Raw genomic sequence first — 16,970 nt, 5'->3', positions numbered from 1 at the left:
GTAATATGATAAAGAGTAAGTAATCACGTGATTCAAGATGACACCATGTTCTGTCGGACCTCGGCCACTTAGTCACTCGTAATGAGTGCACCTATGTACTTCAGGTTGGACATTATGTTGACTGTCACAAATACTGTGACACAGGATATGAGGGTAGGCCAACAAAGGGGAACACAGTAGGTAGAACTTAAAATGAGAGAGATTCAATCCGGCATCGGAACTCGAATCCGGTGTGGCTTAATGGATAAAGCGCCAGCACGTAAAGCTGACCTGGATTCGAGTCCTGGTTAGTTAAAAGTCCCGCACCATCTAAATAACTTTTGGACCATGTGGTTCAGTAACATGAAACTCAGTGTGTAGAGATAGCTGTATACTAACAACGCAATAATCTGTCCATTATGCAATTCAAATCAAGAAATGGATTCGGTACACCTCAAAATCTGTACTTCAGTGACTGACCATGATAATACTGTATCTTTGAAAAATATTGGAGTGCAAGAGGTTAAATGACTTTATTTATGGCATTAGAAAACAACTCAACTCAATAATGGTATTACCAAGTTTTTGTACTTTCAGTTTATTCAGAAGTAACGCCAGCTCTTATTTTAAATGGAATACTCAATGTATTTTTATATTTTCGAATAATCCTCTTTAAGAGATTTTCAAAACTTCTATACAAATTTATTGTTGCTAAATCAAGAAAAGAGAAAAGTGTAGATCTAACAAATAATACGAGTAAAACGCTTCTTTTGTTTACTGTGATTTGATGGAATCTACAGAATCATGTTTATTGATAGAGAAATATCTTATTTAAGGGATTGAATCGATATTTAGTGCATTAAATAATTCTATATGATGTTGAGCGAAAGGGAAAGAATTCTAATTTCAGTTATGCTTAGCGACCTGATCTTGGTAATTCCTTTAAACTTCCAATTTCAGTAAATTTCCTTACCATCCTTGTCACTGTTGTATGTGGAATTGGATTGTGATCTGGATGCATATCATTAAATAAATTTGCTGTCTTTCGAGATCTTGCCTGTCTCCATAACCAACCATATTATTTATATATATGCAATGATTGTCCAAGTCCGACAGGTAGTCGGGTATCATTCATGAATCTGATGCTGACAGGTGGGCCACCCTGCCTCAAACCTGACAGCCGGTCCCATCCTCAGTCAAGTAGGCCTACTTATAAGCTCCAGGCCCTGGAGCCTCAAGTTATTCCTGTATCAGCAGCAGAATCCTGTACTACCCTCAAAATTTCAGTCCAGTCTATTTTTAACTATTGCAGATAAATGAAATGAGGGGAAGATGGAGAATGTTGCTGGAATATTAGAGGGAAATGGGAGTACCATGAGGAAACTCTGCAAACTGCCACGTTGTCTCAGTGTTAAGAGTGCTGAGTTTATAAGTCAGGGAGGCCTGGGTTCAAATCCCGCTGTATCCTGTTGGGCAAGCCTGCTATGGTCCAGGCAACACAGTTGTTTGTCTGGGTACTCCGGTTCACTTAATATGCCCTAGAAATATAGTATTAAACGTTTTACCCTGCATTAGAGCAAAAAATCTCAGCAATAAAGGTTTTTCATTTGTCTTCTTTATGGGTGCATGGATATTAAACTTGTGGCCTATTATTGTTATCCAAATATTGAAACCCTATTTTACCTTTGGTATATTAGGGTTGTAGTTTGTTACATGTGAAATACATTATGTAGAGATAATACACAATTTTAAAGAAGTAGTAGTAGGCCCGAGTCATAGTTACAATATAAATACACTAATTAATAGACAGTAAACAATACTAAATATCTTATGCAATAATTACTTTCAGTTAAAACAAAATTAAATAAAATTAGAAATTATAATCGAAGGTGTAGAAAAATTGCAAGAATATTACATAAATTTGCGATTTTTTTACATAATTTTAAGCAATAGTAAAGAGATAATGCACAAAATTGGCTTAGTTACAAATCAAACACCTATTATATAGTTGGTTTGCGATAGTAAAGAAATAAAAACAAAATTACTTATGGTTACAAACTATATACCTGTCATCAAATACTGAACAATAGTAAAATCTATAATACAAACATAGTTATTGTTGTTATCACTATTATTATGTCCCAAAGAGAGACACCTTGTTTTAGATAGTGCATTAGGATTTTATATCATCATTAATTTACATGCAATTAATAGCTACAGTCTTGCGTGGATGTGGTGTATAAACTCTGTGAATTGTTTATAACAACATTTTTTCCTAAATGGTAAAGGGGTGTGCAGTAATTTAAATTGCAGTGGCTTATATTAATATAAAGAGTTATTTGTTTAAAAGTTAACAATATAGAACAGGGAGAAATGTCTTATTGCTTCAGGAAATGTAAGCGGCTCATACAGTGTTGAGCAGCATTTGAAATTACAAATAGTTCCGAAGAGAGCTCCTGTTAAAGATCCACTATTCAGATTGGATGGACCGTTATCAAGACACGTGCTGGTACGTCTTCCACCCACGAGAAATGATCGAACACCCACACGGAACTGTCGTGTATGTATTAGAAGCAAAAAGCGCAGTGAGACAAGATACATTTGTATAGTGTGTGGCGTTCCCATGCATAAAGAGAATTGTTTTCTTAGGTATCATACATTATTGAAGTACTAAGACTCGAATATAATGGTCAACATTTTATTTTATAATTACACATGACTGTGATACATTTTTGTACTGTAATTTACTCAAACAATACAGTTATTGTAACAAATTATCCTGTTCGTTTTTGTTTTCTTATAAACTAGGTTACGTGAAAATGCCTTTGTTTTGTTCTTTTATTCTTTTCTCCTCCCAGTCATCCTCTCTCTTGCTCAAACTTCATGTTTATTGCATCTGTTCAGTGTGTTCTTTCATTACAGTTTTGGACATTTTAAGCAGTTCTTCGTAGGTGTACAGTCCTACATATCTAATGTTTTTCATGCGATTTGTCTCTCCATTTCAATTTGATTTAAGGGGCTATGACTTTGTGAAATTTCTAACTTCTACATTTTTTCTATGAGATTCCTCACTAACATTAACAGCATCAAAATGACAATAGAAGAAAAAGCACTGATTCAATATGAAAAACTTATCAGATTACCAGGAAACAATTGGCATTCATACAGTCCTCTCTGTAGATTGAAAACTCAAAAAAGTTTCATATCCATTGTTCAAGAATTAAAACAGAAAATCAATATCCCGAATTTAAAAGAAAACTTACAAATTAAACCAAACCCTTTAACTCTATTAAATATAGAATATAATCTAAATTTAACAGAAGAAATACTGAAATCAGAAGTAAACACTGAAATACTGAAACAATTGTCTTTAGAGACAATTAATATTAGATACCCTCCACAAAACTGGCTTCATTTATACTCCGACGGATCCTTGATCTCCAGAGAACAAGGTGCCGGTGCAGGTGTTACGCGCTGTCTCTTCTCACTTTATAGATCTCTTGGATATGGAACAACAAGTTTTGATGGTGAAATCATTGCAATAATAATAATAATAATAATAATAATAATAATAATAATAATAATAATAATAATGATTTATTTTAGCTGGCAGAGTTAAGGCCGTAAGGCCTTCTCTTCCACACAACCAGCAAAAAGTGTATATACATATGCACGAACTTACAAAGAATTCAACAATTTGATTTAGATGAGAGTTACATGTATACAAGAGTTATTTACGAATTAAACAACAAAATACTATGAACTATTAATTAAACACTGAAATAAACTGGGTAGCAGAATTAAACTAAAATACATAGAATGTTAATATATTTCAAATTATATTAGATAATAGAAAGAGATTATTATGAGACAATTTTGAAAATGCAGCACAATCAGGATGATGTCTAAAGAAAAAAAGCAACAGTGTAGTCAGTAATATTTTAAATCAGTATGATTGGAGTGAAATGCTAATAAGGTTATCTTTTAAGCTGTTCTTAAAGGTGTTTGTTGTCTTGCAGCCCCTAATACTTTGTGACAAGGAATTCCATTGACGCGAGGTGGATATTGTAAAAGATGAGGAATAACAAGATGTTCTATGAAGAGGTATATTTAGCGTGCCACAGATAAGTGATCTGGTATTTACGTCGTGGTTAGAGTATAGATAAGAGAAACGAGACGAAAGGTAATTTGGTGTTGAGGTGTGCAGAATTCGAAAGAGTAAAGACAAAGAGTGTAAAGTTCTGCGTTCTTTAAGTCGGAGCCACGAGAGACTTGCGAAGGACGGTGATATGTGATCATATCGTCGGATGTTGCACACGTATCTGATGCACATATTCTGAGCTCGCTGTAACTTGACTGACAGTTCAGAACTTAGATCACTTAACAAAACGTCACAATAATCGAAGTGCGGCATTACTAGGGTTTGTACTAGGGTAAGTTTTAGTTGCTGGGGCAAGAAGTTTCTCAAGCGACTCAAAGAGTGAAAGGAGGAACAGATTTTCTTTATCGTTTCTTTAACTTGAAAATTCCAACTTAGATTATTATCAAAAAAGAAGCCAAGATTTTTTACGACAGATGAATAAGGGATTAGCGTGTTGTTAAGGGTAACAACTGAAAGATTACTGTTATTAAGGGAGTTAACTACACGCTTATGTCCAATAATTATGGCTTGAGTCTTACTTGGGTTAAGTGCGAGTCCGAAATTGGCCGCCCAAGTGGAGACAGTGGCTAGGTCACAATTTAACTTGTCAATCGATTCATTGATCGTATTGGGTCTGGAATGTATGTAAAGTTGTAGGTCGTCGGCATAGAGGTGATATCGGCAATACTGTAAGTTCTTTGATACGTCATTAATGTAGATAGAGAAAAGTAGTGGTCCTAATACGGAGCCCTGCGGCACTCCCGCCTTTGTGTATCGCCATTGGGAGAATTGATTATCAAGTGAAACACACTGTTGGCGGTCCCGTAGGTAGGAGTCCATCCAGCTCAAGGTATTGTCTGATAGGTGCAAAGTTTTCATCTTTGCAAGAAGCAAGTCGATATCAACAGAACCAAAGGCATTGCTGAAATCGAGAAGAGTTAGTGCCGTTACTTCACCCCTATCCATAGCTTCACGGATGTCCTCGGTCACTTTAAGTAGGGCTGTAGTAGTGCTGTGTCCATGCCTAAAACCCGATTGATAGTCATCGAGGAGTTTGTGTTCGTCGAGATAGTTCGTAAGTTGTCCGTGTACAATATGTTCTAATGCTTTTGAAAGAGTGGGAAGAATTGATATCGGTCTGTATTGGTTTACTGTAGAAGGTGTGTTAGATTTAGGTAAAGGTTTCACTAATGCCATTTTCCAGAGTGAGGGGTAGGACCCAGTCATAATAGATGCATTGAATATATGGGTGACGGTCGGCAGAATCACATCTATTATTTTATACAGGAGAGTGATATTTATATTGTCTACACCTTGGGCTTTAGATTTCATACATCGCAGCGTCTTCATTACGTCAGTCGGGTTAATGTATTTAAAGAAGAATTTATCCCATACAGGTTGGGGGCAAGATCTGAGAAATTCAAGAGTCTCTTTTTTATGTAATGGTTCAGGTGGAGCAGTGACGAAATGTTCATTTAGGCTATTGAGTGACAAGTTGATGTTATCTACCCGAGGCTTTGCTTTTGTTAGACCCAGGTTATTAAGGTTACGCCACAATTCTTTCGCACTGACCGAAGGTATAATAAGGGAATGTGCATGGCGTAATTTAGCATTTCTTACTGCTTGATTACATTTATTTCTTAAAACTTTGTAAGTATTAAAATCTAATTCGTCCTTGCTCCGTCTGTATTTACGATAAGCAGTGTCTCTGTCTGTCATGAGTAATTTTATGGCATCGCACATCCAAGGCGCAGGGCGTCTACCAACTCGTCTGGTTTTCAAGGGTGCGTGTTTATCGTATAACTGGATTACTAGGTCGTTAAATTTTTCGATTTTGTCGTCAATGTCTGGTAAATTCCACACTTTAGTCCAAGGCAGGCTAAGTGCATCGTTGATTAATTTATCATGCTCAATATGCTTCAAGTCACGGTATGATGTGATGTGAGGTTTATATTTTGGACAATACAAGGAATATTCTAGAAAGATTATGTCGTGTGCTGAGATACCCGGCGCTGGTAGTTGTCCATTCGTTAATGCTAACTGAGGATTAGTCGTGGCAATAATGTCAAGAAGTGTCTCCGATTCCTGGGTGTGGTGGGTAGCTGCGGAAGGAAGGATGGATATATTGTAAGACTCAAACATGTTCTTAAGTTGAACTGTAGCGTAATTACTTGAATTTAATAAGTTTGTATTGAAATCGCCTAAAATAACAGTATGGTCATAGTGAGGCACAAGATTAAGCAAAGGTGTTTCAAGATCACTTAAGAATCCTGATTTAGGGGGTTTGTATACAACTCCAAGGAGGCACTTTTTGTTGCTTGCACCGACTTCGATGAATAGATATTCAGGATGTTCTAAGACTTCATTCGAAGACTGGTAGACAATTTTAAACGTTAAGTCCGATCGCACATACATATCGCAACACCACCTCCGCGTTTACCAATTCGGTCATTTCTACAGAGGGTGTAATTATCTAAACTTACTAGAGAAGATGATAGGGAAGGCTTCAACCACGTTTCAGAGATAAGAATAGCGTGAAGAGACAAAGGAGAGAAAATAGACTGAACTTCATTGAAATGACAGAGAAGGCTTTGAGAATTTATGTGGGCTACTTTTAAAGTGTTAGGATTCGAGCTGAAAGACGATTTTAACAGGGCACTGGTCGAAGTAGCAGGTAGTGGGTTAGGGGTGGCTGGGGTGGGTGGGGGTGAGGCTGTGGAAGGGAATTCAGAAAAGTGAAAGTCGTTTGTGTGAGGGGCTGCAGACAGCGAGTTATTCCCCTCGATGCAGTCAATACTGACAACTTACAGAAACTAAATTAATATGAACTAATAGTAATGCAATAATGAAAGAGATTAATAATAATATTTATATGATAACAGTAATAGTGAATATTGCAATCCTACCACTAAAAATTGAATTACGGACTAAGAAAATGTGGTAGTGTATGATGTTATGACCTAGTGCTTGCATATTAACTACGGCAGATCAGAAGCTTTTACAATTTTGTGTTTTACATTCCCAATTTTAACAAAAATAATACCGTCTGTGGTCCAGACATTAGTCAGTCCATATCGCGTGATGCAGTCTTTCAATAGTGCATGCCGGGATTGCGTTAAGTCCTCTCTCAACGTTACACCTGAGTTTTTTAACAATTTTTTATTAGTGAACACTTCTCTTCTTTTTCGGTAACTTACGAATTTTACGATCACCGGCCGAGGTCGGTCTCCTTGCCTCCCAACCCGGTGACTCCTATCGATGTCGCTCACCACCAGGTTGACCCCGACTTTTGCCGCGACTTCGATGGCGATCTGGTCTGTGTTCTCGTTGTTGTTTTCCGGGATCCCAAATATACGGAGACTCTGCCGGCGCTGATATTGTTCAAGAGCATCCTGTTTGTCTTCTAACTTTCTTTCTAGGCTGGCGATTCTTTCATCCTTCTCACGAAGGGATGCCTCCAGCTTTTCGATCACCTCCGTGTTGCGCGCGAGAGCAGACTTCAGCTCCGACACTACAGAGTCCTTGATGAGGTTGGCAAGACCCGCCAATATGGTGGGATCGCGCCAAGACTCCTCAAACACACGCTTCACACAATCTTCAATGCTTTCCTCCTGTTGCCTGCTTTTTCCACGAACCATGATAGCAGAAATTATCAAACAACACTGGTAGATCAATAAATACAAAAAATAATAGACGAAATGCGGGTACACCTCCAGAAAAAATATGCGAATGCACGAGCTCAAACTAGCGTTGCTACTCACTGTCCGCCATGACACTAGAATCAATAAGGGAAAGTCTCAGGAATCTTCTATGCCACATCAATAAATTTAGGAATGCAGTTATATTGTCAGACTCCAAAGCAGCTATTCTATCAATAGTCTCTAAACACACACCTTCATCTCAAACAGCAGAAATAACTAAAATGCTCTCTCAATTAATATCACTCAATAAAAGAATTGTATTCCAATGGATACCATCCCATTGTGGAATCCTGGGAAATGAGAATGCGGATGCTTTAGCAAAGAAGGGCAGCACTGCTACTTACAGACCTGTTACTAAATCTACGTATTACTCTGTAAAGAGATTTATTAAATCTACATACTTAGACTTCAACAAACAAAATTTAATAACACAATCCCAAGGGAAAAAATGGAACTCTCTGCATCAAAATCCACAGTTAATTCCCGATTTACCACGAAAATCGTCTGTAGCTGCATTTAGATTGGCAATAGGCCATGATTGTTTGGCCAAACACCTGCATAGAATTGGAATATATCAGTCCCCTAGCAACTCAAACCAAGAAATGGATTCGGAACACCTCAAAATCTGTGTTTTTCAGTGGCTGGTCATAATAATATCTTTGAAAAATATTGGAGTGCAAGAGGTCAAATGACTTCATTGTCAAATGCCTGGCATTAGAAAACAACAACAACATTTTTACACCAGTTAATCTGAAACTTTTACCACATATTTCTTACAATGTGGATATGCAATACACAAATTTTCACTTTTATATTCCAATCAGTGTACAGTAGAACCTCTATTATCCGTGGTAATGAAGGGGATGGACTGAACGGTTAATCGAAAAAATCGGATAATCCGTACCATGAAAGATTTTATAATTTTCCCCATGGTCTTGTATTTAACTCGTTATGTAGTGGATCAGAAGTTCGCTAATTTAAGTCTGGTTGTAAACAACTGGTTTTTAAGGGACAAGGAATTCCTTCGTTATGACTGTCTCAGGAAAGATAGGAATAAAGGAGGTCTCATGTTGTAGATTTACATACTTTTTTACACTTTATCCTTTTTTCTTTTAAAGCGCAGTTGTAATTCCAATCTCGTAATCTGATGCGGGCCACAGTTTCTCTTTCTCACACCATTCAATTATTTCCAATTTTTTTTTTTCGATACTTAGCACAACACGTTTTCTGTTAACACCCGTAGAAGACATTTTATATACAAGTTATATTATAGAACGGCAATTTGAACAGTAGACAATGCTGTGTAACGATAAAGGCTTGTAATAACACTCTCTTGCAGTAACTAATATAATGTACAAAACAGTACTCCATATAAGTTATTTATTTCTGAAGAAAAAGCGCGAGAAATACAGTTGGATAATCCTCCAATCGGTTAATAGGGTGACGGATAATCAGGGTTCTACTGTACTTGTAATTACTTTTTGTTGTTTTTTTTTTAAATACTGAATTATAGGTAATTGTCCCAATTGTTAAAGTTTACATAATTTTTCTTTAAATTTATATTTAATTTATTCCTGATAGATGTATGTAAAATATGATACATGCTTTTCATATTTTTGAGAAAAAAAAAATTACCCTTTTAATTTTTCAATTTTTTTTAAATTTATCACATCCTCGACACATTATGACTGAAACACTTTCAATAGCAGAAAACACTTGTGTCGGTATACTTCATATGCTTTTGTGGACTTCTGTGTAAAATTTCACTGAGTTGGAGAAAAACTGCATTCATTAAAGCATTTTGAATGTTACTAAATGTTGAAAATTGGAAAATCGAGAAAACTAGTATCAAAATACAGCATGTATATGATACATACTATCAATATCCTTCCTTCCTACACACACCACACACGTTTTTCTACCACATACATTTTTCTCCTACATAACGCGAAATGTGAACTGAATGAAAAGTAAAATTAGTTAGAATGAAGAAAAAAGTCCGTCAGAATGACGGCTGAGTGTCAATGTGAAGTTCTGTAGCTCCACACACGTACTGATTGCTTTAAATTGGGGCTTTAAATTGTCATAGGGCCAAAATAAGCACAGATTTAGAAAACTGAAACATTATTTTATTTTTCAGAGTTAAAAACAATATTTACGTTATTTTCACTGATTCATAGCTTTAATATGTTTGTCTAACTATTTATTGGTTCATTATCCAGTTTTTATTTTATAAGTGAACTTGTGACTTCCTGACATGATAATATTAATTCCTAACATGGATGAATGGCAAATCGTCATTAAATGAAGTACAGAAATAATTTACAGATAGCTAAAAATTATGGCCCTAACTTTAGCCTATCTAAAATCTTACAGATAAATCCAACAATTTTCCAAGCAGAAACTTCCTAAACACTTTTGCGCTCGAAATATCCTGTATAAAGAGGTAAAGTACTAGAATAGTTATCCTATCAAACAGTCAAACAGTACTAAAAGTTCAGAGTTCCCGTACATTTGAGTCTAAGCTTATCTGGGAATATTATGATATCCTCTTTCAACTGGCAGAACACAAGGTCACACTTATTTGGTTGCTGGGTTATTTAGGAGTAGAAGATAATGAGTATGCTGATCACCTCGCCAAAATGGAGCTCAATACCAGTTGTGAGACCAGAGCCATTTTGTGGCTATTCTAAGAGCCGTTTAAAAGTGGAAATATGGACCAGGGAGTAATATAAAACTGCTCTTACTGTGAAATCATTCCCAGACTTAAGACAAGCAAAACATTGTGTAACTTTCAACAGAGGACAAAGCAACTTTGAGTCTCTGCAGACCAGAATTAAGTTCTATTGGCGCACTCACTAGACACTAGTAACCCCTTAACCCTTAGGAGCTGTGCATCCATTATAGTGGCCAGCTAGTATTATGGTCATGACGTGATATAATATGTTATAAATTGTATGTTATATATAAAATACGTTGATATTCTTTAATTTTATATAACATTAAGGACATTGTACTTGTTTTTTTTTTTCCTTAAAAAAGGAGCAAAATCATTTCAACTGCCATCAACTGACCCCATCAACTGATTGAATAATTTCAATGAAAAATTGTCCCGGGCCAGGTATCAATCCTGAGATCCTCCGCTTAGTGCACGTTGCGGTGTCGTGTATATTTCCTGGGATAGCTCAGTTGGGAGAGAATTCGTGTGCTAAGCGAAGGGTCCCGGGATCGATACCCGGCTCCAGGACAATTTTTCCTTGAAATTATACAAACCTGCTTTACAGGGAGTTATAGACTGACAAATCGAACTGAAACCCTGACCGAGTTACTACGTGAGCGCTGGCTGTCTTGAGGAGGAGCAAGTGAGAAAGCACGGGGGGGGGGAAGGGAGAGAGCACTATGTACTTGCTGGTCCACTCACAGTTTGTCAAACCTGCTAACAAAAGCATTAAAAGGTTGACTAGTTGCCTGCAGTGCTAGCATAATGCAACCTTCCTAGCTGACAGTCGAGGCAAAAATGAAGAATCCGTTATTGTGGTAATACTGGAGAGTGGTTCTTCTATTGGTCGCGATGCCCACACTCACCCTCTCAGATATTTACATGGTGATTGGTGACTGAATGACGAGGAGCGAGGGAGATAGAAGAAAGAAAGAAAGAGAGAGATTCCAGAAGTTGGCGTGTTTTACGGGGTTTCACTAGAAGTTGTCAAACTATACTAACCTGAAAGCCAGATTTGCATAACATTACACTGTTTTACATGGGCCCTCCCCATCCTTTACCACAAGCTCAATTGACTGCAGTGGCTGGGATGCGAACCTGCGATCTTAGGGACGATATGCTGGCCGGACATATCTTGTGCGCCTTAAACTGCTCGGCTAACTAACTCAACACGAATTTACCCAATTATACAGGTATACGAACCCCTGGTTAAGAGTTAGACATTTGCGTGCAATAGTGGTATAAGTCTTCCGGCTTCTAAGGGTTAATCATCTTAAAATATGAGTACAGTAATCTTCTGTATCAAAAGGGATATGTTCCGAATCCTATTGCACATATGCATAACTGCAGATAATAGCAAACCTAATAGATAAGTATTTTTTTCTTTAACATACATACTATACCTGTGATAAAATTTAATTAAATTGCAAACAATAAGACATTTGAGAAGCAAATAATAATAAATAGATTGTACAATTGGGTTCAAAAAGAATGGGCAGACACTTGGTAGTTTAAATGTAAAGTTTTTAAATCAGGTTAACACGATTAAAAGTCACTGTATTCGAAGGCAATACTGTGATGTTTGTTCCGGTTGATTCTTTGATAGTGATCCGTCTACAATGCAGCAAGTGCTACGAGGTGGTGAAGTGTAGTAGTAAGGTTTCTGATTTCGGAACCAGAGGTTGTAAGTTTGCTTCCTGGCAGGTTGATTTTTTTATTGTATTATTTTATATTTTTAATGACAAGTGTTAGTGGAATTAGTTAATAAACTTGGTTATGCAAGCCTTGCAAACATATTATACCCCATTTGTTCTTGGGCTATTATTAGGCGCGACCTGGCCTGTATACAAAATTAATAGTTTTTTTGCTTCCTCAAAAAATCAGAAGCACGTCAAATATAAATAAACAAAAGTTATGCAGAAACATATATATAAACAAAAAAAAAAACCTTGTGGTATGAATTAGTATTTTCGTCCAAAAACCACCTGCTTCAACAACTGCCCTCATTCTGCGTGACATGGAGTCCACAAGATTATGGAATAGGTCTACATCCATGGCCACCTATTCCCACACATCTAATACTCTGTCCCACAATTCGTTTGCTGTTTGTACAGGTGGTTCTGCCCAACATTTTCAATCGGATTCATATCAGGTGAATTTGGAGGCCATTCAAGCAGGTCGACATCAGGCATCCTTGTAAACCCTCTTTGAATGCGATTGGCAGTGTGTACTGGGTGGTTTGTTCCATCTGGATACCATTCTCGAGCAGAAGGAATCATTACATTTGCCGAAATGTGTTCACATACTTCTGCCTTAAACTGACTGTAGATGCGTTCTAGAGCCTTTGCCCCAGTGTATAACATCACCCCCAACACGCAACGCTCACATGATCCGACCTGTGAAGTCTTCTCACGAGGCATTCATCGTGTCAGTGGCCATCCATACGATACACACGGGCAGGACCATAAGCGCTACTGGAGACAACTACCTCATCGGAGAAAATGACATTTCTCCAGTCGAAGTCCTGCTGGATAGTATATCATAAGGTAGACGGTCCATGACGTGATCCATTTTCAAATGTTTTTTCGTCGCAGTTCGACAAGACCTTATGCCATGCTCTCTAAGACGTCTCCTCATGGTTAGTGGGGAAAGTTGGACGCCATCTTCAATTCAAAGGCACTTTGAAAAAGGTGGTATTCAACTTCTCTGATTAAGATGACATCCTCTTCCCTTGTAGAGATGCTCGGCTGACCAGGAATTGGACGATTCAAAATTGTACGAACTGGAAATATAAAAATTAGAGATTTATCCTTTGAAGAGGTGGAAAAAATTCAAATATATTGGTGCAACAGTAACAAATATAAATGACATTCGGGAGGAAATTATACGCAGAATAAATATGGGAAATGCCTGTTATTATTCAGTTGAGAAGCTTTTGTCATCTAGTCTGCTGTCAAAAAATATGAAAGTTAGAATTTATAAAACAATTATATTACCAGTTGTTCTGTATGGTTGTGAAACTTGGACTCTCACTTTGAGAGAGGAACAGAGTTTAAGGATGTTTGAGAATAAGGTTCTTAGGAAAATATTTGGGGCTAAGAGGGATGAAGTTACAGGAGAATGGAGAATGTTACACAGTGCAGAACTGCACGCATTGCATTCTTCACCTGACATAATTAGGAACATTAAATCCAGATGTTTGAGATGGGCAGGGCATGTAACACGAATGGGTGAATCCAGAAATGCGTATAGAGTGTTAGTTGGGAGGCCGGAGGGAAGAAGACCTTTGGGGAGGCCGAGGCATAGATGGGAGGATAATGTTAAAATGGATTTGAAGAAGGTGGGATATAGATTATGAAACTGTCTGTAATCAAAATCCAATTTCTGGGAGTTACGACAGTATTATTCTACAGATGCGATATATATCTTAATGTCATCTATCATCTGATATCTTCTGTTCCGAACACTTCTCACGTTCACCATTCCTTCCAGTGCATCTTTTAGTAGGCAGTGACCCAACCGGTTCCTTTTTCTCTTTCTGATCAGTTCCAGCATCATTCTTTCTTTGCCCACTCTCTCCAACACAGCTTCATTTCTTATTCTGTCTGTCCACTTCACACGGTTCATCCTTCTCCATATCCACATTTCAAATGCTTCTAGTTGCTTCTCTTCACTTCGTCTTAATGTCCATGTTTCTGCTCCCTACACTGCCGCACTTCATACAAAGCACTTCACTAGTCACTTCCTTAGTTCTTTTCCAGAAGTCCGCAGAAGATACTCCTTTTTCTATTAAAAGCTTCCTTTGCCATTGCTATCCTCCTTTTGACTTCCTGCAGCAGCTCATGTTATTGCTTATAGTACAGCCCAAGTACATATTTGAAGCTGTCCACTTGCTCTACTGCTTCATTTACTATTCGCACATTTATCTTCTTTATTTTTCTTCCGATAACCATTGTCTTCATCTTATTTGCATTTATCTTCAGCCCATGCTGTCATTTAGCTTCAGTAGCATATCCCTTAGTGTCTCCTCTTCTTCTAACAGAGCCACATTGTCAGCATATCTTATGCACTTTATTATTCTTCTTCCTACTATCACCCCATGTTCTGAAAAAAAAAAAAAAATATATATATATATATATATATATATATATATACAGTAAAACCTCCCTAAAAAGGAAACGCGATCATTCCAGAATTTTTTTTTCCGTTTTCACAGGTTTTCGTTTTACAAAGGATTGAGTTTCGGCAAAACTAAGACTAGACTACTGCAATATGCTCACTGTAGGAAGAACACAATGAAGAAATAATTTGAAATAAAAGTTACAACAGTACATGCAAAGTGAATTTTATTTTCATAATTATTAACATACGTAATTGCAGCCCCCTGCTCTCTCCCTCCCTCCTCCCCCTCTTCCTCCCTCTCTCCCTCTCTTTCTCCCCTCCCAATCACCCTTCCCCTCTTCCCCTCCCCTCCACAATCTCTCCCCTCCCCTACCCCTCTCTCCACACACCTTCCCCTCTCTCCATCCACCTCCCCCTTCCCCACCCCTCCCCCTCGCTCTCACCCTCCCTCCCTCTCCCCTCCCACTCACCCTTCCCCTTCCCTCCACCCATCTCTCCCTACCCCTCTCTCCCCACCCCTTCCCCCCTCCCCCTACATCTCCCCTCCCTCTTTCCCCTCCCACTCTCCCTCTCTCCCTCCCACTCTCCCTCTATCTTCCTCCCCCTCTCTCCCTCCCTCCCCCTCTCTCCCACTCTCTCCCTCCCTCTCCCTCCCTCCATCTTTCTCTCCCTCTCCCTCCCTCTCTCTCTGTCTCTCTCTCTCAAAAGAAACTAAATTGACACTACACTACAATTATTGACAGTTTTATTCTACTCGCACTGTCATTTATCAGTGTAGTGGCTTACTGAGAATAAATGAACGAAAATGCAAGAGGGTTGGAAGAAGTAAGGGTACATGGGGTCAGTAACCTCCGCGCGACCGTGCCAATAAGCACAGAATAGTGGCATGGTTAGAGAAGCTTCACACCCCAACACCTGACAAAGAATAGCGAAAGCCTTCCAGATCATTGCGTGTACAGTCACACAAAAAAAATATGCCATGCTTCGTAAAATATTATCGCAAAATTAAAAATGATTTGATAGAATTTAAAAACAGTTACGCTTAAAATTATCTGTTTGAGTCAATTTTTTTTTTTACTTAAATGGTGTCCAAAAATTATTCCGTTTTCGTGTTGGCAGTTTTCCATTTTAAAGTATTATTTTACATAGGAAATCATTGTTACAAAATTTATTTTTCGTTTGTGCAGGTTTCCTTCTTATAGAGGGTACGTTTTAGCAAGGTTTTACTGTACATTTATTTGATAAATTGTTTTACTGTTTACTTAAATACATGTGAAGAAAAAAGATACATTTTTTGCAGTTAAATGACTCTTATATATGCAACTTTTTCAGGGACAGCTCCAATATTTGCTTCGATACCTGGTCTCTCTCAAGACTCTGGTGGGTCTCAGGATGGCGGACAAGGTAGGACAAATTCCTCACTTTAATATGTTAGCATCAGTGCTCAGATACTGGCCCACATTTAATTAATTTTTCTGTAGTTATATTTCACGAAAACTTTAAACAGTACTTAGCAGTTTCTGCAGGAAAACCCAGTCAGGTAATCAACCCAAGTGTGAATCGAATCCATGTCTGAGTGCAACTCTGAATCAGCAGGAAAAATGTGCTACCACCACCTGAGCTACACCAGTGGCCACTACTATTGTTCAGCTTTCGGCTTGCAAGCACATAAAAACCCAGCCATGGAAGTTATTTACAATTCCCTTTTTTTGTCGAGGGTGAGGAACAGAAAGGGCGTGAACTTTTTAACTTCTGATCAGTAGAGATATGCAAGGAAACAAATCCTACTTTAGGACCATCTTAAACTGCAGAGTGTTATTACAGTGAGATAAAATACAATTTCATTGAAGGTTTCAGTAATTATTTCCTTTTGAATAACATGTAATGCGTAAATACGTGTACAACATAATATTGCCACTCATCATATGCATTAATGTTTCTATGACTTAAATTTTGATGATGGGCCATTTTCAATATTGGTGAGTTAAGAAATTAACATATTTTTTAAAACTTATTCATTCTTACTCTATTTGTGAATTTGTATTAATTGAGAGTTCATTTTTAATAGCAGAAAAACAGAAACGAGAGAGCAATTTCTATTTTTTTTAGTTCTTTTGTGTTTATTATCTGCCCCATACAGTCCACTGCCTTCAATTTATTATCTTTTAAGATCCTTTTTTAACTTCTAGGACATTTGTATGCAAATTTAATTTTGGTCATTTTTCAGCTGTTTTTAGGCCATCAACGTCCACTCCCTAGTAATCACTAATTAATAACTTTTTTTTTGCTCTCGAGATTCATTTAAATT

General features: G+C 37.5%; 1 protein-coding gene across 16 annotated transcripts in view; it reads left to right on the top strand.

Annotated features, from left to right (window-relative positions):
* The window catches only part of LOC138706671 (modifier of mdg4-like), a 243,974-nt gene that overhangs the window by 34,311 nt on the left and 192,693 nt on the right, over window positions 1-16,970 (top strand). For 15 of the 16 annotated variants that reach the window (XR_011334045.1, XM_069836303.1, XM_069836311.1 and 12 more), the window contains exon 5: window positions 15,995-16,066. Coding sequence is in view for 15 of the 16 variants with exons in the window: in XM_069836303.1 (XP_069692404.1) it covers window positions 15,995-16,066 (72 nt within the window). In the remaining variant the exon portion in view is untranslated. Of the gene's footprint in view, window positions 1-2,369; window positions 2,757-15,994; window positions 16,067-16,970 lie in introns of those variants that run through there. The other variant, XM_069836348.1, reaches the window with a different exon arrangement.

The sequence above is a fragment of the Periplaneta americana genome, chromosome 1 (assembly GCF_040183065.1).
Source record: "Periplaneta americana isolate PAMFEO1 chromosome 1, P.americana_PAMFEO1_priV1, whole genome shotgun sequence".
NCBI lineage: Eukaryota > Metazoa > Arthropoda > Insecta > Blattodea > Blattidae > Periplaneta > Periplaneta americana.
Note: the sequence above shows the minus strand (reverse complement) of the source record. Positions and strands in the feature narration are given on the sequence as shown.